The following is a 17308-nucleotide window of genomic DNA, read 5'->3' as shown; positions in this document are numbered from 1 at the left end:
CCCAACCGAGGTGAGTGTCTCTGCGATGGTTGAGTGTGTTGGAGATAGCAGTGGCGTGGTGTCGTGTGCATCGTCCGACTCTGAGTCCATGGTACTTTGGGGTTGCAGTTCGTCTCCACCTATCCACTCTGTGTCACTGTCCTGTATTTTGGTTTCCTGGGTAGGGGTGTCCTGGGTAGGGGTGTCCTGGGTAGGGCTGTCCTGGGTAGGGGTGTCCTGGGTAGGGGTGTCCTGGGTAGGGGTGTCCTGGGTAGGGCTGTCCTGGGTAGGGCTGTCCTGGGTAGGGGTGTCCTGGGTAGGGGTGTCCTGGGTAGGGCTGTCCTGGGTAGGGGTGTCCTGGGTAGGGCTGTCCTGGGTAGGGGTGTCCTGGGTAGGGCTGTCATGGGTAGGGCTGTCCTGGGTAGTGGTTCCGTGGCTCGGCTGCGATGGGGGCCAGTGGCTGCCCCCCTCGTCGCTGGGTATCACATGCCTGCGTCGCCGCACCTGCACGAGATGGGGGCATCATCTCCCTATTGCTCCAAGTCTCTCCGTCTCCTGTGGTCGCCCTGGGGCATCCTGCGGGCGTCGCGTGCCAGAGGGTCCGGGTCTCTCCGTCTCCCGTGGTCGCCCTGGGGCATCCTGCGGGCGTCGCGTGCCAGAGGGTTCGGGTCTCTCCGTATCCCGTGGTCGCCATGGGGCATCCTGCGGGCGTCGCGTGCCAGAGGGTCCAGGTCTCTCCGTATCCCATGGTCGCCCTGGGGCATATCCTGCGGGCGGTCAGCATTTGCGGGGATGGATGCCTCGACATTTGCTCCTGCGATACACAATGAAGCATGCATGGTTAGACACGCAGGCGGTGATCAGGTGATATGTGGGAGGGGGTATATGGGGGAGGAGGGATATGGGGGAGGGGGGATATGGGGGATTTGGGGGAGGGGGGATATGGGGGAGGGGGGATATGGCAGCGGGGATATGGGGGAGGGGGATATGGGGGATATGAGGGCGGGGGGGATATGGGGAGGGGGGATGTGGGCGATACGGAGGAGGGGGGATATGGGGGATGTGGGGGAGGGGGGATATGGGGGATACGGGGAGGGGGACATGGGGAGAGGGGATATGGGGGAGAGGGGATATGGGGACGGGCTGTCGGTGGCTCACCTGCTGGTGGGCCCCCGATCTCTGCATCGGCAACCTCTCGGCGGTCCACAGGTCCGCCAGCCAGATCTAGGGCCGTTTCCTCATGCACGGTGAGTGGCCTCTCATCAGTTGAGCCCCCTCCAGTCCTCTCATGCTCCCTATTGTTGTGTGCATGCTTCTCCTGTGGGGAGCGGGTGGGTGGCAGGGGTAAAAGGCAAAGGCAACTGTGTTAGACAGGTATATGAATGCACGCCATCGGTTTCGTGTATAGTGCAGAGGTTAGGGTTAGGGTTGGTTTCACCTGGGGGTGTGCCGCACATCGGACAGGGAGTAGGGTGGGGGGGGGACTCACCCTGGCTGCCCTGACGAGGTCGTTCACCTTTTTGTGGCACTGGGTGCCTGTCCATGGTGTCACAGCCACAGCGCTGACAGTCTCTGCCACCTCCCTCCACAGACGCCGGCTGAGGCGTGGGGCGACCCTGCGGCCATGTCCGGGGTACAGGGACTCCCTCTTCTCCTCCACTGCGTCCAGGAGCGCCTCAATGTCGCGATGGAACCTCCGGGCTGCGCGGTGGGCGGCCATCTTATCGGGTCTTCCAGGGTGGGGGGGGGGGGGGGGGCACGTCTTTTGAGCCGTCACGCCATGCGGTGTCAATGACGCCACACGGCGTCACCGTCCATGTCTTGTGATGCCATCGCGAATGGCGTCATGCCGCTGCTAGCCCATTCGGGGCCAGATAATTTGCGTTGTTTGGGGGGGGGGCCGACGCCGGAGTGATCCGCGCCGTTTTGGCGCCGGGTCCCGGACATCGCGCCAGTTTTTGGAGAATCCCGCCCTTGATGTACCAACTCTACTTTATTTGGATATCTGGCAAACCTAATCGTTATCAGATACTGAAAGAAGCCTGCGTGTGACCTTGTTTAATGTGGGGAACTTGCGGCGCTGTTATTCTCCACCCAATCCTGATGAGTTGGTGATCAGATTTTGGTGATGTGTCAAACCTTGACGAATGAGACCACTTTACCATTGCAGCCTTCTTCTGCCTTTGCAACCGGTGAGACACATTTCTTCTTTCGGCTGTTCTGCCGTTGAGGAGAGTTTGGACGGCACTTTGACATCTGCCGCCATGGGTGGGCCTACCAGCAGCAAGGAGCTCCCAACGGCATTGCTCATGAGAAAGTCGACGAACACCAGTCTCTCCACCACGTCACAGTGGCAATTCTCAGAGAAAACAAACAAAATGTTGCTACTTTATGCACCAAGATTTTCCTTTTGCCTATGTTCTCTAATATGTTTTAAATGTTTAACTCTGAATGATACTCTCTTTTGGTTTGACCTGCTTGAAATTGTATTCCCAAAGCGAGTGAACAGAAATGTGAATTGCTTCCAAACAGGTGCTGATGCATCTGTAGTAAATGGAGCCAGCTTTATGACAGTAGACAAAGACAGCATAAAGAGGCTGCCCACAACTCACTTTCTGTTTCCATCTCTCCCTAACAGGGTCTGAATATAGTATGCTGCTGAAACAATTGACAGGGGCACCAAGTCTGGTTTCGAAAATAAGCAGAAAATCTCCTCAATCTAGTCGAGGCAATTGCTATAATAGGAGGTGATTTGCTGCTGAAATTCCTTCCCTCCTATGGAGAAGCCTTTAGCCCTCTCTCCGCTTCCCCTTAATATCCCGGTCAAGGTCAGGGAACTTGCAATGTGAAGCAATCGTGGGAACATCTATTCTATGTTCCAGACTGTGCAGGTGAGCAAGTAGTTACAGCACTGAGAAACAACCCCTCAAGTCAAAAATCAAACTTCAGGGGGTTTTTAGACACATCACTTCGAAATCACAATTCAATTTAGAATATGATGAAAACACATTACAGATTAATACAAACTTCAAGAGAATCTTCTTGTGGATTCCATAGACACTCAAGAGATAAATTGCTTGTCAGATAACAATCTCTTCACATCGGGTTGACTTGACAGCCACTAACAATGGGAATTTCCGCAGATTATTCCGAACAAATATGAAATATATGCTCTGGGGCTGACAGCTGTGACTTCCTAGAGGTAGAGGGGGCTCTGTGCACAACTGAAATTCAACTCAATTCCCCACACTTCATTCAGGCCCCTACCAGCTATAGATCAACAGTTGAGGCAGCCAACCGGAAGCAAGCTAGAGGGCTGTATAGAACACCAGTGGAAAACACCACCTCTACTAACTGCAATTATTTTCAAAGACTAATTTTCAGTGCGTTCATACGGGATGGTGGGTTCTGGTTCATGATATACAATTAATATGCTAGAGCTCCCTGAGGTGGCTCGTCCTTTCTGGCGGGAACACACATACATCAAACCTGATCTGTACTGAATTTGTTTGCATCGACATTGCAGAGCAAGGCTCAGGTGACGTTTTTTGAACAGCAAGTAGCATGTCAGGTTTCATTCTTTGCAGTCTTAGAAAAGCAATATATAAATACCATAGGCCACAAGAGTACATATAATTACTATTGCTGCAGGGTTCGTCAGCAGCACAATTAGTTTTGGGGGAGGAATAAAACAAATTTGTTGTTTTTAAGACTTTATTCTGTATTTACACAACAGTCATGTTGATAATACAGTGCTTTCATGTTCTTTAGTAACCAAACAACAATGCTTGTAACTAGGAAATCACCTAGACAGCAATGCGATAACTGCCATTATAAAAATGAAATAGTCTGGATACTGGAAATCTGAAAGAGAAAACGGGAAGTGCAGGAAATGTGCAGCAGGCCTGGCAGCATATGTGGAAACAGAAACAGAGTTACGGCTGAGTTGATTATGACTCTTCTGCAGAACATAGAAGCTCTGAAGAAGAGTTGCATTCAAATTGAAACATGAATTCAGTTTCTCTCTCCACAGATACTCCCAGATTTGTTTCGTGATAACTGCTTGTGTCACAGAATAAAATGTGGCTTTTGTGTTTTTTGGTTCTGCAGTTAGTCTGCCAGAAAGTACAGGCGTTTTTTGCAGGGGCAACTTTGTAATTTATATTTTTTTTACTGAGTGCTGCTGCAGCTTGCTTTTGTACCAAACTTGTACGGTATTGCTGCAGCAGTTTTTCTGAAGCGAAAAAGAATAGTTCCTGAATAAGACTAATGTTAGTGAACAGCCGCATGCTGTTATATAATCAACAGATGCAAAGTTTTGGAAATGCATTGTGTAAACTGGACACAGTTGATCATCTGTTTTCATGGGTGACAGCTATAATTTATATTATTAAATACTTTCACTGTGAATTTCTGTGGGGGTTCTACCTGGTCTTCTGCCATAACTTCAGAACAAGAGCAGCAGAACACCTGGAAAAGTCATTTCTCAAAGCCCCTGACGAATCTTGGAGGCAGATCCAGGATCTTATTGAAAGTTTCTCCTGGGTGGCTGTAGAAATGTACACATGTAGAATGTAGGATTGCAGTGAGCATCAAACATTGTCCTGGCCAATATTTGTCTCTTAACCAACATCTCTATTAAAAAACAGCTTGAATGGTCACTATGTAACTGTTGTTTATAGAACCTTGCTGCGAATTAGCTGTCATGTTTCTTACATGAACACAACATCAATCAAAGTATTCAATTGACTGCGAAGCAATCACTATAGAAATGCAAGTGTTTCTTTCTATCTGATTGGTCCACACAGTCACAACACTCCAATCACATGGGAAAATTGTAAACAAAAGAGTTATTTCACCTTGCCACTTACAAATAACGATTAGACATAATTCACACATTATAAATTCAGAAAATCACAAACATAAATACATATATATTGCCATTCTCCCCCTCCTGGGCAAAAGAAACAGCTTTGATTATGCAGATATTATTCCATATTAACTGTACCAGTCCACATATGCTCTTATATTCCATTGTCAACCACAATACCTTGAACAGGAACCACTCATGCCTCTGCTGAATACTTTGTTCACCGGACCCATTTGATAGCACTATTGCTTCCAGTTCAGAATTTTACAGGTTCATGTCTCAATTTAGCATTCAGCACATAATCCAGTCTGACATTGCAGGGCAGTACTGAGATGCCACTACCTTGTGGGAATAGGTGTCAACAGCTCATGTGCAAACTCCACACAGTCACCCAAGGCTGGAATCTATTCGCCTGTTCCAGTAGTTTAGATAGGTGCTAACAATCCCTGAAAAACATTCCTTCTAAACTGTCATCTCTAAAAGCAGGCTGATAGGGCCTTCATCTCATTGCAGTTTGTCGGACTAAATGTCCATTGTGTTTGCCTTTATTTCTGAGGTTCACATAAAGGTGTTGGAGAAAGGCACATCTTTGCTTCCCTCCCCACTTGTTGCTACGAACTTTACCATTTTATGCATCCCCATTCACTCCCTACCACAACTTTCTGGCCTTATCCTCTTTCACTTCCAGTCCCAGGATTCCTGGGAGACTAATCCCAATAAGAAAAAAAAACAATGATACATCAAATACTCAAAAGAACAACAAAGGAAGATACGCAAAGAGCAGAAACCGTGAAGATATCACCATTCTGAAAGCACAAGGCTCTCCATATCATATACCAATAGAGTCTATCCAATTTAACCCTCACATGGACTTGGAGCCATTGAGTGAAATGAAGGTGCCATTACTCACCATTGCATTGATAGATAAATGAACAGTTTCAGAGCCAACTATAAAACCCCATGAGAAATGAAGCAGCGATGCTAGGTCAGTAAATGTGATATGTACAGAACACTCACTCTACGCCTAAAACTTGTACAATGCCATGAGTGATCTAGATTTTTAATACAGATTCAAGTAAGGGGTGCAGTGAAAATACAGGGTCCTCTATACCACTGCTCTGAACACCAGTTTTATAATGTAGCTTGAAATGTCAGCCTTTGAATTGTGAGCCTAACAAGGGGTGGAATTTGGTTCCCGGAAGCGAGGAACAAGGTAGTTAATTCTGCAGGAGGTGAAATGTCAGCTGCCTAATGACGGGTTTAAAGTTGATAAGTATAGTGCAGACAGATTAAAGACAGATTGTGGCTCCTGACAGTAAGAGGCGGGAACCAATTTTTAATGCATTAGCATGTCATGCATACTTATTAAGACTGGCGGAGTAAATTGTGCCTTTGTGATTAAGTCGGCAGCAAACGAGAAACAAGTGCCTTCTATTTACGACTGTTTCAACGCACCATGCAGCGGGTGAAATAGTCTTCATGGTGGATTTGGAGTGAGTAAGGGCTACTTTTCTAGTATGTAGCACTTTGTTGGACCAGGAAAGAGGTGAGTAAGCCAGTGGAGACACTCTAGCGAGGTCATGGCATAGTTGTCTGAGGGAGGAGGTTGGATCATGGCAGCCTTAAGAAGGGTCATGGGGAACACAGGGAGGGAACTAGATGACAGTGATGCCACAAGCAGATTCAGCATGACAGAGGGGTGATCAAGGGTTGTAGAGGGCAGATCAATGTTGAGGCTGGGAGAGTAGAAGGTAACCCAGGGTAGGTCTAAGGTAAGGGATGTTCATGGCTGATGGTTGGCAGGTCAAGAGTGGTGGGGCGGCAAGCTCAGAGTGCTGGGAAGCAACTCAATCAAGGGTGGCTCAAGAAACACAGAAGATAGGTCTAGGATGATGGAGGGAAGGTCAAAGGTGATGGAGGGAGAATGAAAGGTAATGGTTTGCAGCTCCAGGGGCCCGAGTGTGGCAGTGGGGTGAGGTGGCAGCAGTTCAGTTTCAAAATCTTATTTCAGACAAGCAGAATGATGCTGCTCACTTGAAGGGAATAGAAGCCTGCCTGGGCGCCATTTAAAAGTGACGTCCGGGCTTTAACCCCATGAGATAATGACAGGGTTGGTGACATCCTGCCTCCCCCAATCATTGGTTGAGGCCCTCAACTGTGCATTAGCTAATTGTATAGATTTGTGCTTTTCTCTTCACGACTTGCATTTATATAGCACAAGACATATAGTAAAATGCTCCAGGGTGCTTTACAGGAATGTTATGAGACGAAAGAAAATTGATATTGAGCCAGAGGATATTGCAGCACGTAACCAAAGCTTGGTCAAAGGCACAGATTTTAAAAGGAGAGGGAGGCAGGGAGACTGAGCAAGGAAATTCCAGAGTGTAGGGCTTAGACAGCTGAAGGCCACAAGTTCAATTTGTATACAAAGAAATATGTCTGAAGTGTTTCTAAACAACTAGATTTTTAAGAAGTTCAAACTGAAGATATTGGACTTATTGAAACATTTTGTTGGACGGACCCTGTTCTAACTGATAGAACATTGCAGCACCCGAGATACTGGAAGCACCCAGGAAAAAAACAAGAGACAAGTTGAAGCAAAAAAAAACTCACAAACTCATGAGATTATAAAGTGAGAATTGCGTTCTGTTTGTTTCCTGTATTTGGCTAGATAACACTAATGACCAAATTTGAATTCTAAGTTTACTGGGAAGTTGCCTTCTGAGGTTCAGCTACTGACAATACTTACAGTCTTTCCAGCTCCTTCAGATCCTGAAAGGCTCCCCTCTCAATGGTGGTTATTTGGTTTTCCATGAGCTGTCTGTGAAGCAGATGACAGAAAATTGAAGTCATGGCATCTTAATGTAACGAACAGGCAGGCAGCCTTTAACAACATTGATAGCAGATTGTGGGCTGTTTTGTCTTTATTCACAGCATAGCGTTCTGGAGTTCGGGATTTCGCATCCAATTTGCTCTGCTTGATACTGACACCTGAAAGCCATCCTGCTACATGTGTAGCTTAGAAAATAAGAATGGGCGAGAGAAGGCATTTCACCATTAAAAATATATTTAAAATAAAATGTGCTTTATATATATTTAAAATAAAAAGCAAAGCAGAAGAAATATGAAAATAACACAATTACCAATAACAGAGCACCTCCAAGTTGTTAGAACAGAAAAACAGAGGCAGACTGAATAAGTGCTGCTGCTTAGTAAATGTCCATGCTGTTACAGAATGACAAGTCAACCAACAGTTAAGAGTATAACTTGTGAGCAGTGCTTCCAGGAATAATGTTCTTAATATATTTAATTTGGGGAAATTTATAAAGCATTTGTAAAATGCTTGTTCAAATATAGAAATATTTGTTAAAAAGGAGTAACATTGATGCTTATGATTTCTGCAAAAACCCTGTTCCAATCTTTGAGATTTTCACATGCGAAGTACTTGACACTAGCTGTGCCTCTGCGGCTACTCAAAGAGTAGCATTTGGTTGTGCCAATTTTCAAAGACTGGTGAATACTATTATCCATTCACAACGAACAAGTGAAATAAAAAAATGTTAAAGACGGACTCAGTACGGCCCAGTAGAGTTTGCCAAGTGCACTGTCATACTGTGCTATTAAACATCAAAACAGCAAGTAGCTGGAAGCATTGAATAGGTGCTGGATAAAATATTCCATGGCATCATTGCAGTTTTTAACTTCTAAAATCAATCACATTTTCCTGCAAAAAATGGAATGCCGATATTCATTGGAAGAGCAGCATTAAGACTGTTATGGTCTAGCTCTGTGGTTTTTAGTCACTGCTGACTCTGCCTTGTGCTAATTCATACAACATCTCACTCTTGCATTTCATTCATAAAGGGTAACATGAGATATCAAACTGTATTTATTTTTTAAATGACACAAGCTGAAGAGTTGGCAGTAAATAACAGCAGAAACGTTTTGGGAGACAGTGACAGGAATATCTGGACTTACAGAACTCGCATGTGTCTCAATCCTGAAAAGGCTGATTTGGAGATTCTTGTGATGTTGTTCCCATTCAAATCCCTGAAAAGAAAAAATATCAAAGTGTTTGACAGTCAAGCGAGGAGAGGGAATATGAGAGACTCACCATCATTTCCTGAAGCACACCCAAGTGGTCAAATCTATACCCGGTTATTGACACTTCACTCAGTGACATTTTTCAATCTGGCTGGAATGTGTATACGTCCACCGTCCCCCCCGCGAGGGGGGTGAATGTTTGGGAGTTAAATACCCTCCCAGCAATTCACTCCCAATTGTTAAAGTAAGAGGAGCCAATAAATAATTAATAACCACAGAAATATGAACACGGCTGAAGAAATACTGACCCTTCTCTCAACCACACTGAAAAGCTGTGTCTATCTGATGTTTTTAGCACAGCTGTAAGCATGGTCCTTCACATTTGGGATCACGAACTGCCTCAGCAATTGGGGGCCGGGGTGAGATTGGGGGCAGAGGGCGGAGAAACCGTCAGAGAAATGGGTTCTGTGGAGGATTTGGGAGGTGGGGAACTCATGAATCGGATTCTGAATCTCAATGACAAGAAGGGGGCAGGTAAGAGGTTAAACTGTGATCGTTGTCCGCCGAAGAAAAGTGCACGCTTGCTGAAGGCTGCACATTTGAGACCTGAATAAATATCAAAACGAATTTTTTATCTTGGGAATTTTTCGTACCACTACTTTTATTTATTTTTTTAAAGTGAAAGGTACGGCACATGAAATGCAGAAAAGTTCACCGGCATGCACATTTCAAAAAGAAATCAGTATTGATGGAAAAGTGTGTGCGTCCCTATGCTGCGAGCAAATGTAGACTTTGACAGCGCAGCAAGCTCTTGAAATGTAATCCCACTAAGCATCTGAGACCACTTATACACTCGTCAACTAAGCTCAATAAGGGCACAATTCTTTCAAACCCACTCCCAAGCTTTCAACGAACCGCTAAAATAAAACTGCCCTATTGCAGCTTCTATCAAAGCGAAATATCCTCAGCAATAAGGAGGGAGAGCTGCTGTAAGAGGAACAGCACCCAGAGCTCCACTCTTCCTCCTGTAACCCCGACCAGATTTGTTGTTTTGTGAACAGTTGGGAAATCTGTCCTGATCCTGCATTTTTTTAAAAATAAGCCGAGAATGTCCAAGAAACAACCTCAGGGTCCCTAAGAAAGTGCGTATTCCGGATGACCGCTAGGTACGAATATGTGCTTCCAGAGTTTAGCAATTAAAATTATACCGTTACGGTGAACACTTCAGCCAAATGTGTAATAAGGCGAAACTAGGGGAAATGATCCCTACTGATGGGGTATTCTGCAGAGCGTGACAGTCAGCAAGTAATAAGTGTGCATTCAATGCCATTTGGATATTGCATCCGACTCCCATTCTTACACTTCTCCCAGATGTTTGAAGCTGGGTCAAACAGACCTGTGCAGGATCATCCGCGCTCTCTAGTGCAGCCAGGCTCCCGCTGGCTGGCTCCAAGTCCCCCCCGCAGTGCCCCTCTCCTCAAACCTGTCAGCCCTGCAATGACAGCATTTCAAGCACACGCAAAAATGAGGCTTTTGAAGCCAAAGATCCCCGCAGGCGGGTTTTTAAAGCTGTCGGTTTGAAAGAGCAATGCGGGTCCTTCCCCTAACCTCCTGGTGAAATCTGGCCAGAGTTCCTGCATCACATTGAAACCACTTAGGCACCATTCACCGTATCGATTCCTGTCTGCAGACTATTTCATTCAAATAGGGGATTCACAGAATGGAGTATGCCAATTCTATGGGAATGTTTCAAAGGCCTTGCCAGCTAGCTGGGAAATAGAGATGGGGAATGGTGTTGTACTCACAGTCTCTCGGTGTTCCGAGGGATGCTTTTAGGAACTGAGCGGAGCCCCAGTCCATGGCAATCCACGGCCGTCCCAGCACAGGTACAGTGATTCGGGCAAACTTGGGCAGCAACTTCTCTCCAAGTATTCGTCCCGATCACCAGGAGAAAGCAGCAGGAAACCCTCCAGAATCCAAACGGGCCCATCGCTGCTTTTTTTTTGTGTCCTGGTGGGGTAAACTTTCGTTTCTTTGAAAATAACAAGACGGAAAGCTTTGGCGAAATGCGAGTTGCTCGTTTCAAATCTGCCTCCCAAGTGAGACCGATCGGCTGTCCCAACTTTCTGTTCTCTGTCCCAATGCCAGGGTGTCGGGGTGTGTGCAGAGGTTTTCGAAGCAGCGATCGCTCCAATCCCTGCAAACTCAGAAGAGCAGTTCCCAGACAACAACACGTATCACAGCGCCTTCTTTACCGCCACAAGAGAGGCTCCGGATTTTCAACAAATGCCACCCAACCAAATGAATTATCTTGTCAGCGAATAGCTTCGGATCGTTCGGCCAAGGCAGCTCAGATGATTCAACAGACAGCGCCGCATACAACGCCAGACATTGATTCCCTTCAAGCATCCATCAGGCTGTCATTATTGACAGACATGAGAATCATTGAGGATATGGGCAAAAGCGATCACACAAGTCCTGATTCAAACACAACGAGAAAAAACTATTCATCTGCATTTAATTGCTTAAAGTCTTGCCAACCTGCCTGTTTTTTTAAGTCCAGATTCCAAGTAATCAATGAAGGAGTTCTCTTTCTCTGTCCGTCCAGGACTGATTTAAGACCAGATTTTTAAAAAAAATCTCTTATCTTCGATTTGCCCCAAAGACCTGAAGGTAGGTGAGCACTGAAACAAATGTTTGCATTCTTGTAACTCTCAGCACCTCTCTCTCTCTAGTTGCATCAGTCGCGCGACGGATGGTTGCTTGGTTTGGGTGTTACAAGAGAAAATTGGAAGTAGCCAGGAGCCCGGTTTTGTGTGTGTCCCTCTCACATGCTGCCTGCGAGGAGCTGCTGCTGCTGGAAGCTCGCCTCCGCCACCCTTCCACACTCACAAACGTTGCAACATTCAGCGCGTTGGGGCACACGCTAATGTAGTCAGGCCGTAAGCCCCGCCCCTTTCCCCGCCCGATCGTCTCATTGGATCCCGCACGCCGGCTCATTAGCATACGGTGGAGACGCGGCGCGGCCAACAATGGAATGAATGAACAGGAGAGTCCCCAGATCCTCAATCGGCTCCTAACCTAATTGGCACTAACACCGCTCACTACTCAAATAGTAATCAGCTCTTTTGTCTCTTTCTTTGCTGTTCACGTTCCCCAGCTCCCCCCCCCCTCACGTCCCCGCCTCTTCTTTCTCCCGCTGCTGGCACAGGCTAAGCCCCCCCGCCCCCACCACCACCACTTTCCCCTTCTCCCCAAAACTACTGAATTTTCGCAGCCATAGAAAAGTGAATGGCACGAAAGATATTCCAGAGGCACAATTCAATGAGACTTTTGGCCAGGTAATTCCTCACCCGTGCAAAGGAGCATCATTTTAGGTGTGAAACCGCATTCTTTGGTGGGGGTGTTGTCCTGCCGTAAACAAATGAATGAATTGTTGAAGGCATTCTTTTGTTTGGAGACTGGAGCTACAAGGGTCGTGCGTCATTTTCCAAGGGTGGTGCCGTGCCCAAAGTGACAGAATGATGTCTTGTCATATAATTAACCTCGGCGTGTTTGCAAACAGAAATAGGTTGGCAATGACCACTTATAAAGGCGATTTTACAGACACATTGACAAACAAGGCTGTTAACAATAGCGTAAAACTTCAGAGTTGTAAAAGAAAATCAGCAAAATATTGCGAGAACTTTAAAAGAATCATCCCCACTCCTATTTAGCTTGGAAATTGAGATAATGTTCGTCGATAGTCTGAAACTTAAATTTCTATGCTTAAGATACTGTGGATAATTTACCCAATTATTGCTGAGTAAAATAGCTTCCCTCCTTTTCAGGCTAATTGTATCAGTTTTATTTCGCACCTTTGTGCTCAAAATGATTTATACAATCTTCTAAAATTCTTGCACTTTGAAGCTGGTGCCAGGTTTTAAGTGAAATGAGAAAGAGCTGAAGATCAGATCTGTCACAGACTCCCCTAAAAGGGAAGCAGAAACATAAATCGGTATTGAAAAGTATTCATTTTTAGGGGGGGAAAGAAACTTAGCATAACACGAAAAAAAGCAATTCAACAAAAACACCAAGCCAATGACACTTGTGTGGTTGATGCTGTGAAGTAATTTTCCAAAGATAATATAAGAACGCTGATTTGCAAATACGGTTCAGCATAAAGGAGATTTGTAAAAGATTGACACCATAAGACAGGGGAGTCCAAAGCAAAAGACCGCGGATGCTGGAAATCAAACAACCGAAACAGACAACACTGGAAGTATCTGTGGAAACGTAATCGACTTTGTTCCTCCCTCTCCAGCTGCTGCCGAATATTTCCAGCATTTCTGTTTTTTTATAGAAGTAAAGCGCAGGGGGGCGTGTGGAAGAGCGATGTTGTGAAATGGGCTGTCCCGGTAGTTTGGTGATGGACGAAAAGAGAACCATTTGTCAGGGGATGTGACAAATCAGGGATATATAGCCACTGATTCAAATATCTCACAAAAAAACAACGTAAATAATGGAATGTATCTGCAGGAGTAAACTTGGAGACCAAGTAAACAAGGGTCAATGTGTTGGATTTTCAAGCACTGTGGGGCCGGGGTTGGAGGCGGAGGGGGCCGGCAATATAAGAGGGATTCCTCCTTCAGGGTACTCTCCCAGGGCGGCTGGCCGGAGGCAGTGTACAGAATGAGTCCATTTTATACCGGCATCAGTACTTCACTGCCGTTGGTGTAGCATCACCCCCTCCCTCGCCCACTGTGTGCGGAGGCCACCAGCTCACTGGAGACGGTCTCCATGGCACCAGAGGTTCTCTCCATGTGACGGAGCCGGTAGGATGACAGGCGGCAAGTTGCCCTGTTTACGAATAGGCCTGCGGAGAGCAGTCCCCCTGCTGTGGGCCAGCAGGCCTTCGGGAATCCCACTGCTGCCCTTAGTGGAACTGGATGCGTGCAGGCAGGAGGCCGCCTCCTGGACGCTTGCAACAGGTGCGCCGGGGACATGGGTAGGTTCAGAATCCCTGGGCCTGTCACTGCTGTCCCGGCCCCTGCCCAAACATCCAGCCCATTAATGTCTCTACTTGGGATGGGTGGCTGGAAAAATCATACCTGGCCCACCTTCTTGACTTTTTGATGAAGTAACACTCGGAGTGAAATGTGGAAAGATCGAAAACATGGTGTTAGCTAAATTTCCAAAAGTGACTTGATAACGTTGCAAATACGAGGCTGATAATTGACCTCAAAAGTTCTAGGAATTTAATTGAAAGGTCAGGAATGGGCAAATAGTTGGCTGAAGAACAAAGAACAAGAAAAGTACAGCACAAAAACAGGCCCTTAGGCCCTCCAAGCCCGTGTCAACCATGCTGCCCGACTAAACTACAATCTTCTACACTTCCTGGATCCATATCCCTCGATTCCCATCCTATTCATGTATTTGTCAAGATGCCCCTCAAATGTCACTATCGTCCCTGCTTCCACCACCTCCTCCGGTAGCGAGTTCCAGGCACCCACTACCCTCTGTGTAAAAAACTTGCCTCGTAAATCTACTCTAAACCTTGCCCCTCGCACTTTAAACCTATGCCCCCGAGTAATTGACCCCTCTACCCTGGGAAAAAGCCTCTGACTATCCACTCTGTCTATGCCCCTCATAGCTTTGTAGACCTCTATCAGGTCGCCCCTCAACCTCCATCGTTCCAGTGAGAACAAACCGAGTTTATTCAACCGCTCCTCATAGCTAATGCCCTCCATACCAGGCAACATTCTGGTAAATCTCTTCTGCACCCTCTCTAACGCCTCCACATCCTTCTGGTAGTCTGGTGACCAGAATTGAACACTATACTCTAAGCATGGCCTAACTAAGGTTCTATACAGCTGCAACATGACTTGCCAATTCTTATACTCAATGCCCCGGCCAATGAAGACAAGCATGCCGTATGCCTTCTTGACTACCTTCTCCAACTGTGTTGCCCGTTTCAGTGACCTGTGGACTTGTACACCTAGATCTCTCTGACTTTCACTACTCTTGAGGGTTCTACCATTCAATGTATATTCCCTACCTGCATTAGACCTTCCAAAATGCATTGCCTCACATTTGTCCGGATTAAACTCCATCTGCCATCTCTCCGCCCAAGTCTCCAAACAATCTAAATCCTGCTGTATCCTCTGACAGTCCTCATCGCTATCCGCAATTCCACCAACCTTTGTGTCGTCTGAAGGGTAGAAACGTACACATAGTTGTTAGATTAATTATGCCAAGGTGAGAGGGAGTTCCCCAGCAATTGTTATCTTGGCCCTTCAGTGTTTTAAATTTACATCAATGACTTAAATTCAGAACACAATGCAAATTAGTCATATACAAATTAGACAAGCTCAGAGGACATAGCTCTAAAAACAGCAAAAATATTTCCACAAAATATTCATGTAGCACAATCAATCACTCATCAGACAAGATGAGAAGGAGTCGAACGATGGCTTTATTACGCAGACTTGTTCCCCAGCAGCACAGTTACAGAATGCGGCTGCTGGGAGAACCCGGGCTCTTATACTCCGCCCCACTGGGTGGAGCCAGCAGGCAGCTGATCCAATCGGGATCCAGCGTCTATCCACCAATAGCCTCTCAGCATCACAGGGTATCTTAATACCCCGAATACATACCACCACATTCACCCTTTGTTAAAAAGGAACCCGGCGGGGTAGTGGGCCGTATGGTGGTATGGGTTTCCAGAGTCAGTACCTAGGATGCTGCTAACATGGCGGCTATGCTCCGATATCAACTACTTACAATTCCGCTTTTACTGGGCAACCCAAAAAAATCATTTACAGAGGCATTTCTTGCATAACTATACTGATTCGATGAGTCGAATGGGTGACCTGGTCGTCCTCGCCGATCGTTTTAGCCCCGGTGGTGATGCAGGTGCTGGTTCGGGCCCCGTTGTCTCTGGGAGCGTCGCGATGCCTCTCCCCGCTCCAATACCCCTATTCGGGGCCGGGGGAAGGACCGATCCACCCGGGAAGGGGGCGGCTGTGGGGTGCGCCGGCGGGAGGGAGGGGATGATTGGTGTTGGGGGGGTGGGGGTAGCTCCAGAGGGGGTCACTGGTGTTGGGGGTGTGTGTGGAGCTCCGGCGGGTGCCAGGTCCCGCAGGGAGACCATGTCCTGTCGGCCGTCGGGGTACGCCACGTAGGCGTATTGAGGGTTCTCGTGGAGGAGATGAACCCTCTCGACTAACGGGTCCGATTTGTGCGTCCGCACCTACTTTCAGAGCAGGATGGGTCCCAGGCCTGCCAGCCAGGTCGGAAGTGATGTTCCGGAGGAGGACTTCCTAGGGAAGAAAAGGAGGCGTTTGTGAGGTGTTTGATTCGTTGTTGTACACAGCAGCGACCGGATGGAGTGGAGGGCGTCCGGGAGGACTTCCTGCCAGCGGGAAACTGGGAGACGTCTGGACTGTAGGGCCAGTAGGACGGTCTTCCAGACCGTTCCGTTCTCCCTCTCTACCTGACCGTTCCCCGGGGGTTGTAACTGGTCATCCTGCTCCAGGCGATGCCCTTGTTGAGCAGGAATTGACGCAGTTCGTCGCTCATGAAGGAGGACCCCCTATCGCTATGTATGTAGGCGGGGAAACCGAACAGTGTAAAGGTGGTGCCGAGGGCTCTAACGACCATGGCCGCGGTCATGTCGGGACAGGGGATGGTGAATGGGAACCGGGAGTATTCATCAATCACGTTCAGGAAGTACGTGTTGCGATTGGTGGAGGGGAGGGGGCCTTTGAAGTCCAGACTGAGGCGTTCAAAGGGACGGGAAGCCTTTATCAGGTGCACTTTATCTGGCCGGTAGAAATGCGGCTTGCACTCTGCGCAGATCTGGCAGTTCCTGGTGGCGGTCCTGACCTCCTCGATGGAGTCGGGCAGGTTGCGGGTCTTTATGAAGTGATAGAACCGAGTGACCACCGGGTGGCAGAGGTCCTCGTGGAGGGTTCGGAGACGGTCCACTTGTGCGTTGGCACACCTGCCGCGGGATAAGGCATCGGAAGGCTCGTTCAGCTTTCCGGGACGATACAAGATCATTTAGTTATCGGTGGAGAGTTCGATCCTCCACCGCAAGATCTTGTCGTTCTTGATCTTGCCCCGCTGTGCATTATCGAACATGAAGGCAACCGACCGTTGGTCAGTGAGGAGAGTGAACCTACCGGCCAGGTAATGCCTCCAATATCGCATAGCTTCCACACTATGGCCTGGGCCTCCTTTTCCACTGAGGAGTGGCGGATTTCTGAAGCATGGAAGGTGCGTGAAAAAAAGGCCACGGGTCTGCCCGCTTGGTTGAGGGTGGCCGCCAGAGCTACGTCAAACGCGTCGCTCTCGACTTGGAAGGGGAGGGACTCGTCGATTGCGTGCATCGTGGCCTTTGCGATATCCGCTTTGATGCGGCTGAAGGCCTGG

The 17308-nt window shown here is 47.5% G+C and overlaps 1 protein-coding gene across 7 annotated transcripts in view; it reads right to left on the bottom strand.

Annotated features, from left to right (window-relative positions):
• Nucleotides 1-11802, bottom strand: part of slit2 (slit homolog 2 (Drosophila)) — a 671546-nt gene extending 659744 nt beyond the window's left edge. For 5 of the 7 annotated variants that reach the window (XM_072496471.1, XM_072496473.1, XM_072496472.1 and 2 more), the window contains exons 1-3: nucleotides 10699-11801; nucleotides 8828-8899; nucleotides 7599-7670 (exon numbers count right to left, since the gene is read on the bottom strand). In XM_072496471.1, the coding sequence (XP_072352572.1) occupies nucleotides 7599-7670; nucleotides 8828-8899; nucleotides 10699-10883 (329 nt within the window). In that variant the 5' untranslated portion in view covers nucleotides 10884-11801. Of the gene's footprint in view, nucleotides 1-7598; nucleotides 7671-8827; nucleotides 8900-10698 lie in introns of all 7 variants that reach the window. The other 2 variants (XM_072496476.1, XM_072496477.1) reach the window with 2 other exon arrangements.
• Between the last annotated feature and the right edge of the window lie 5506 nt (nucleotides 11803-17308).

The sequence above is a fragment of the Scyliorhinus torazame genome, chromosome 3 (genome assembly GCF_047496885.1).
Source record: "Scyliorhinus torazame isolate Kashiwa2021f chromosome 3, sScyTor2.1, whole genome shotgun sequence".
In the NCBI taxonomy this organism is placed as follows: Eukaryota; Metazoa; Chordata; class Chondrichthyes; order Carcharhiniformes; family Scyliorhinidae; genus Scyliorhinus; species Scyliorhinus torazame.
The sequence above is the reverse complement of the archived record's forward strand: the minus strand, read 5'-3'. Positions and strand labels throughout refer to the sequence as shown.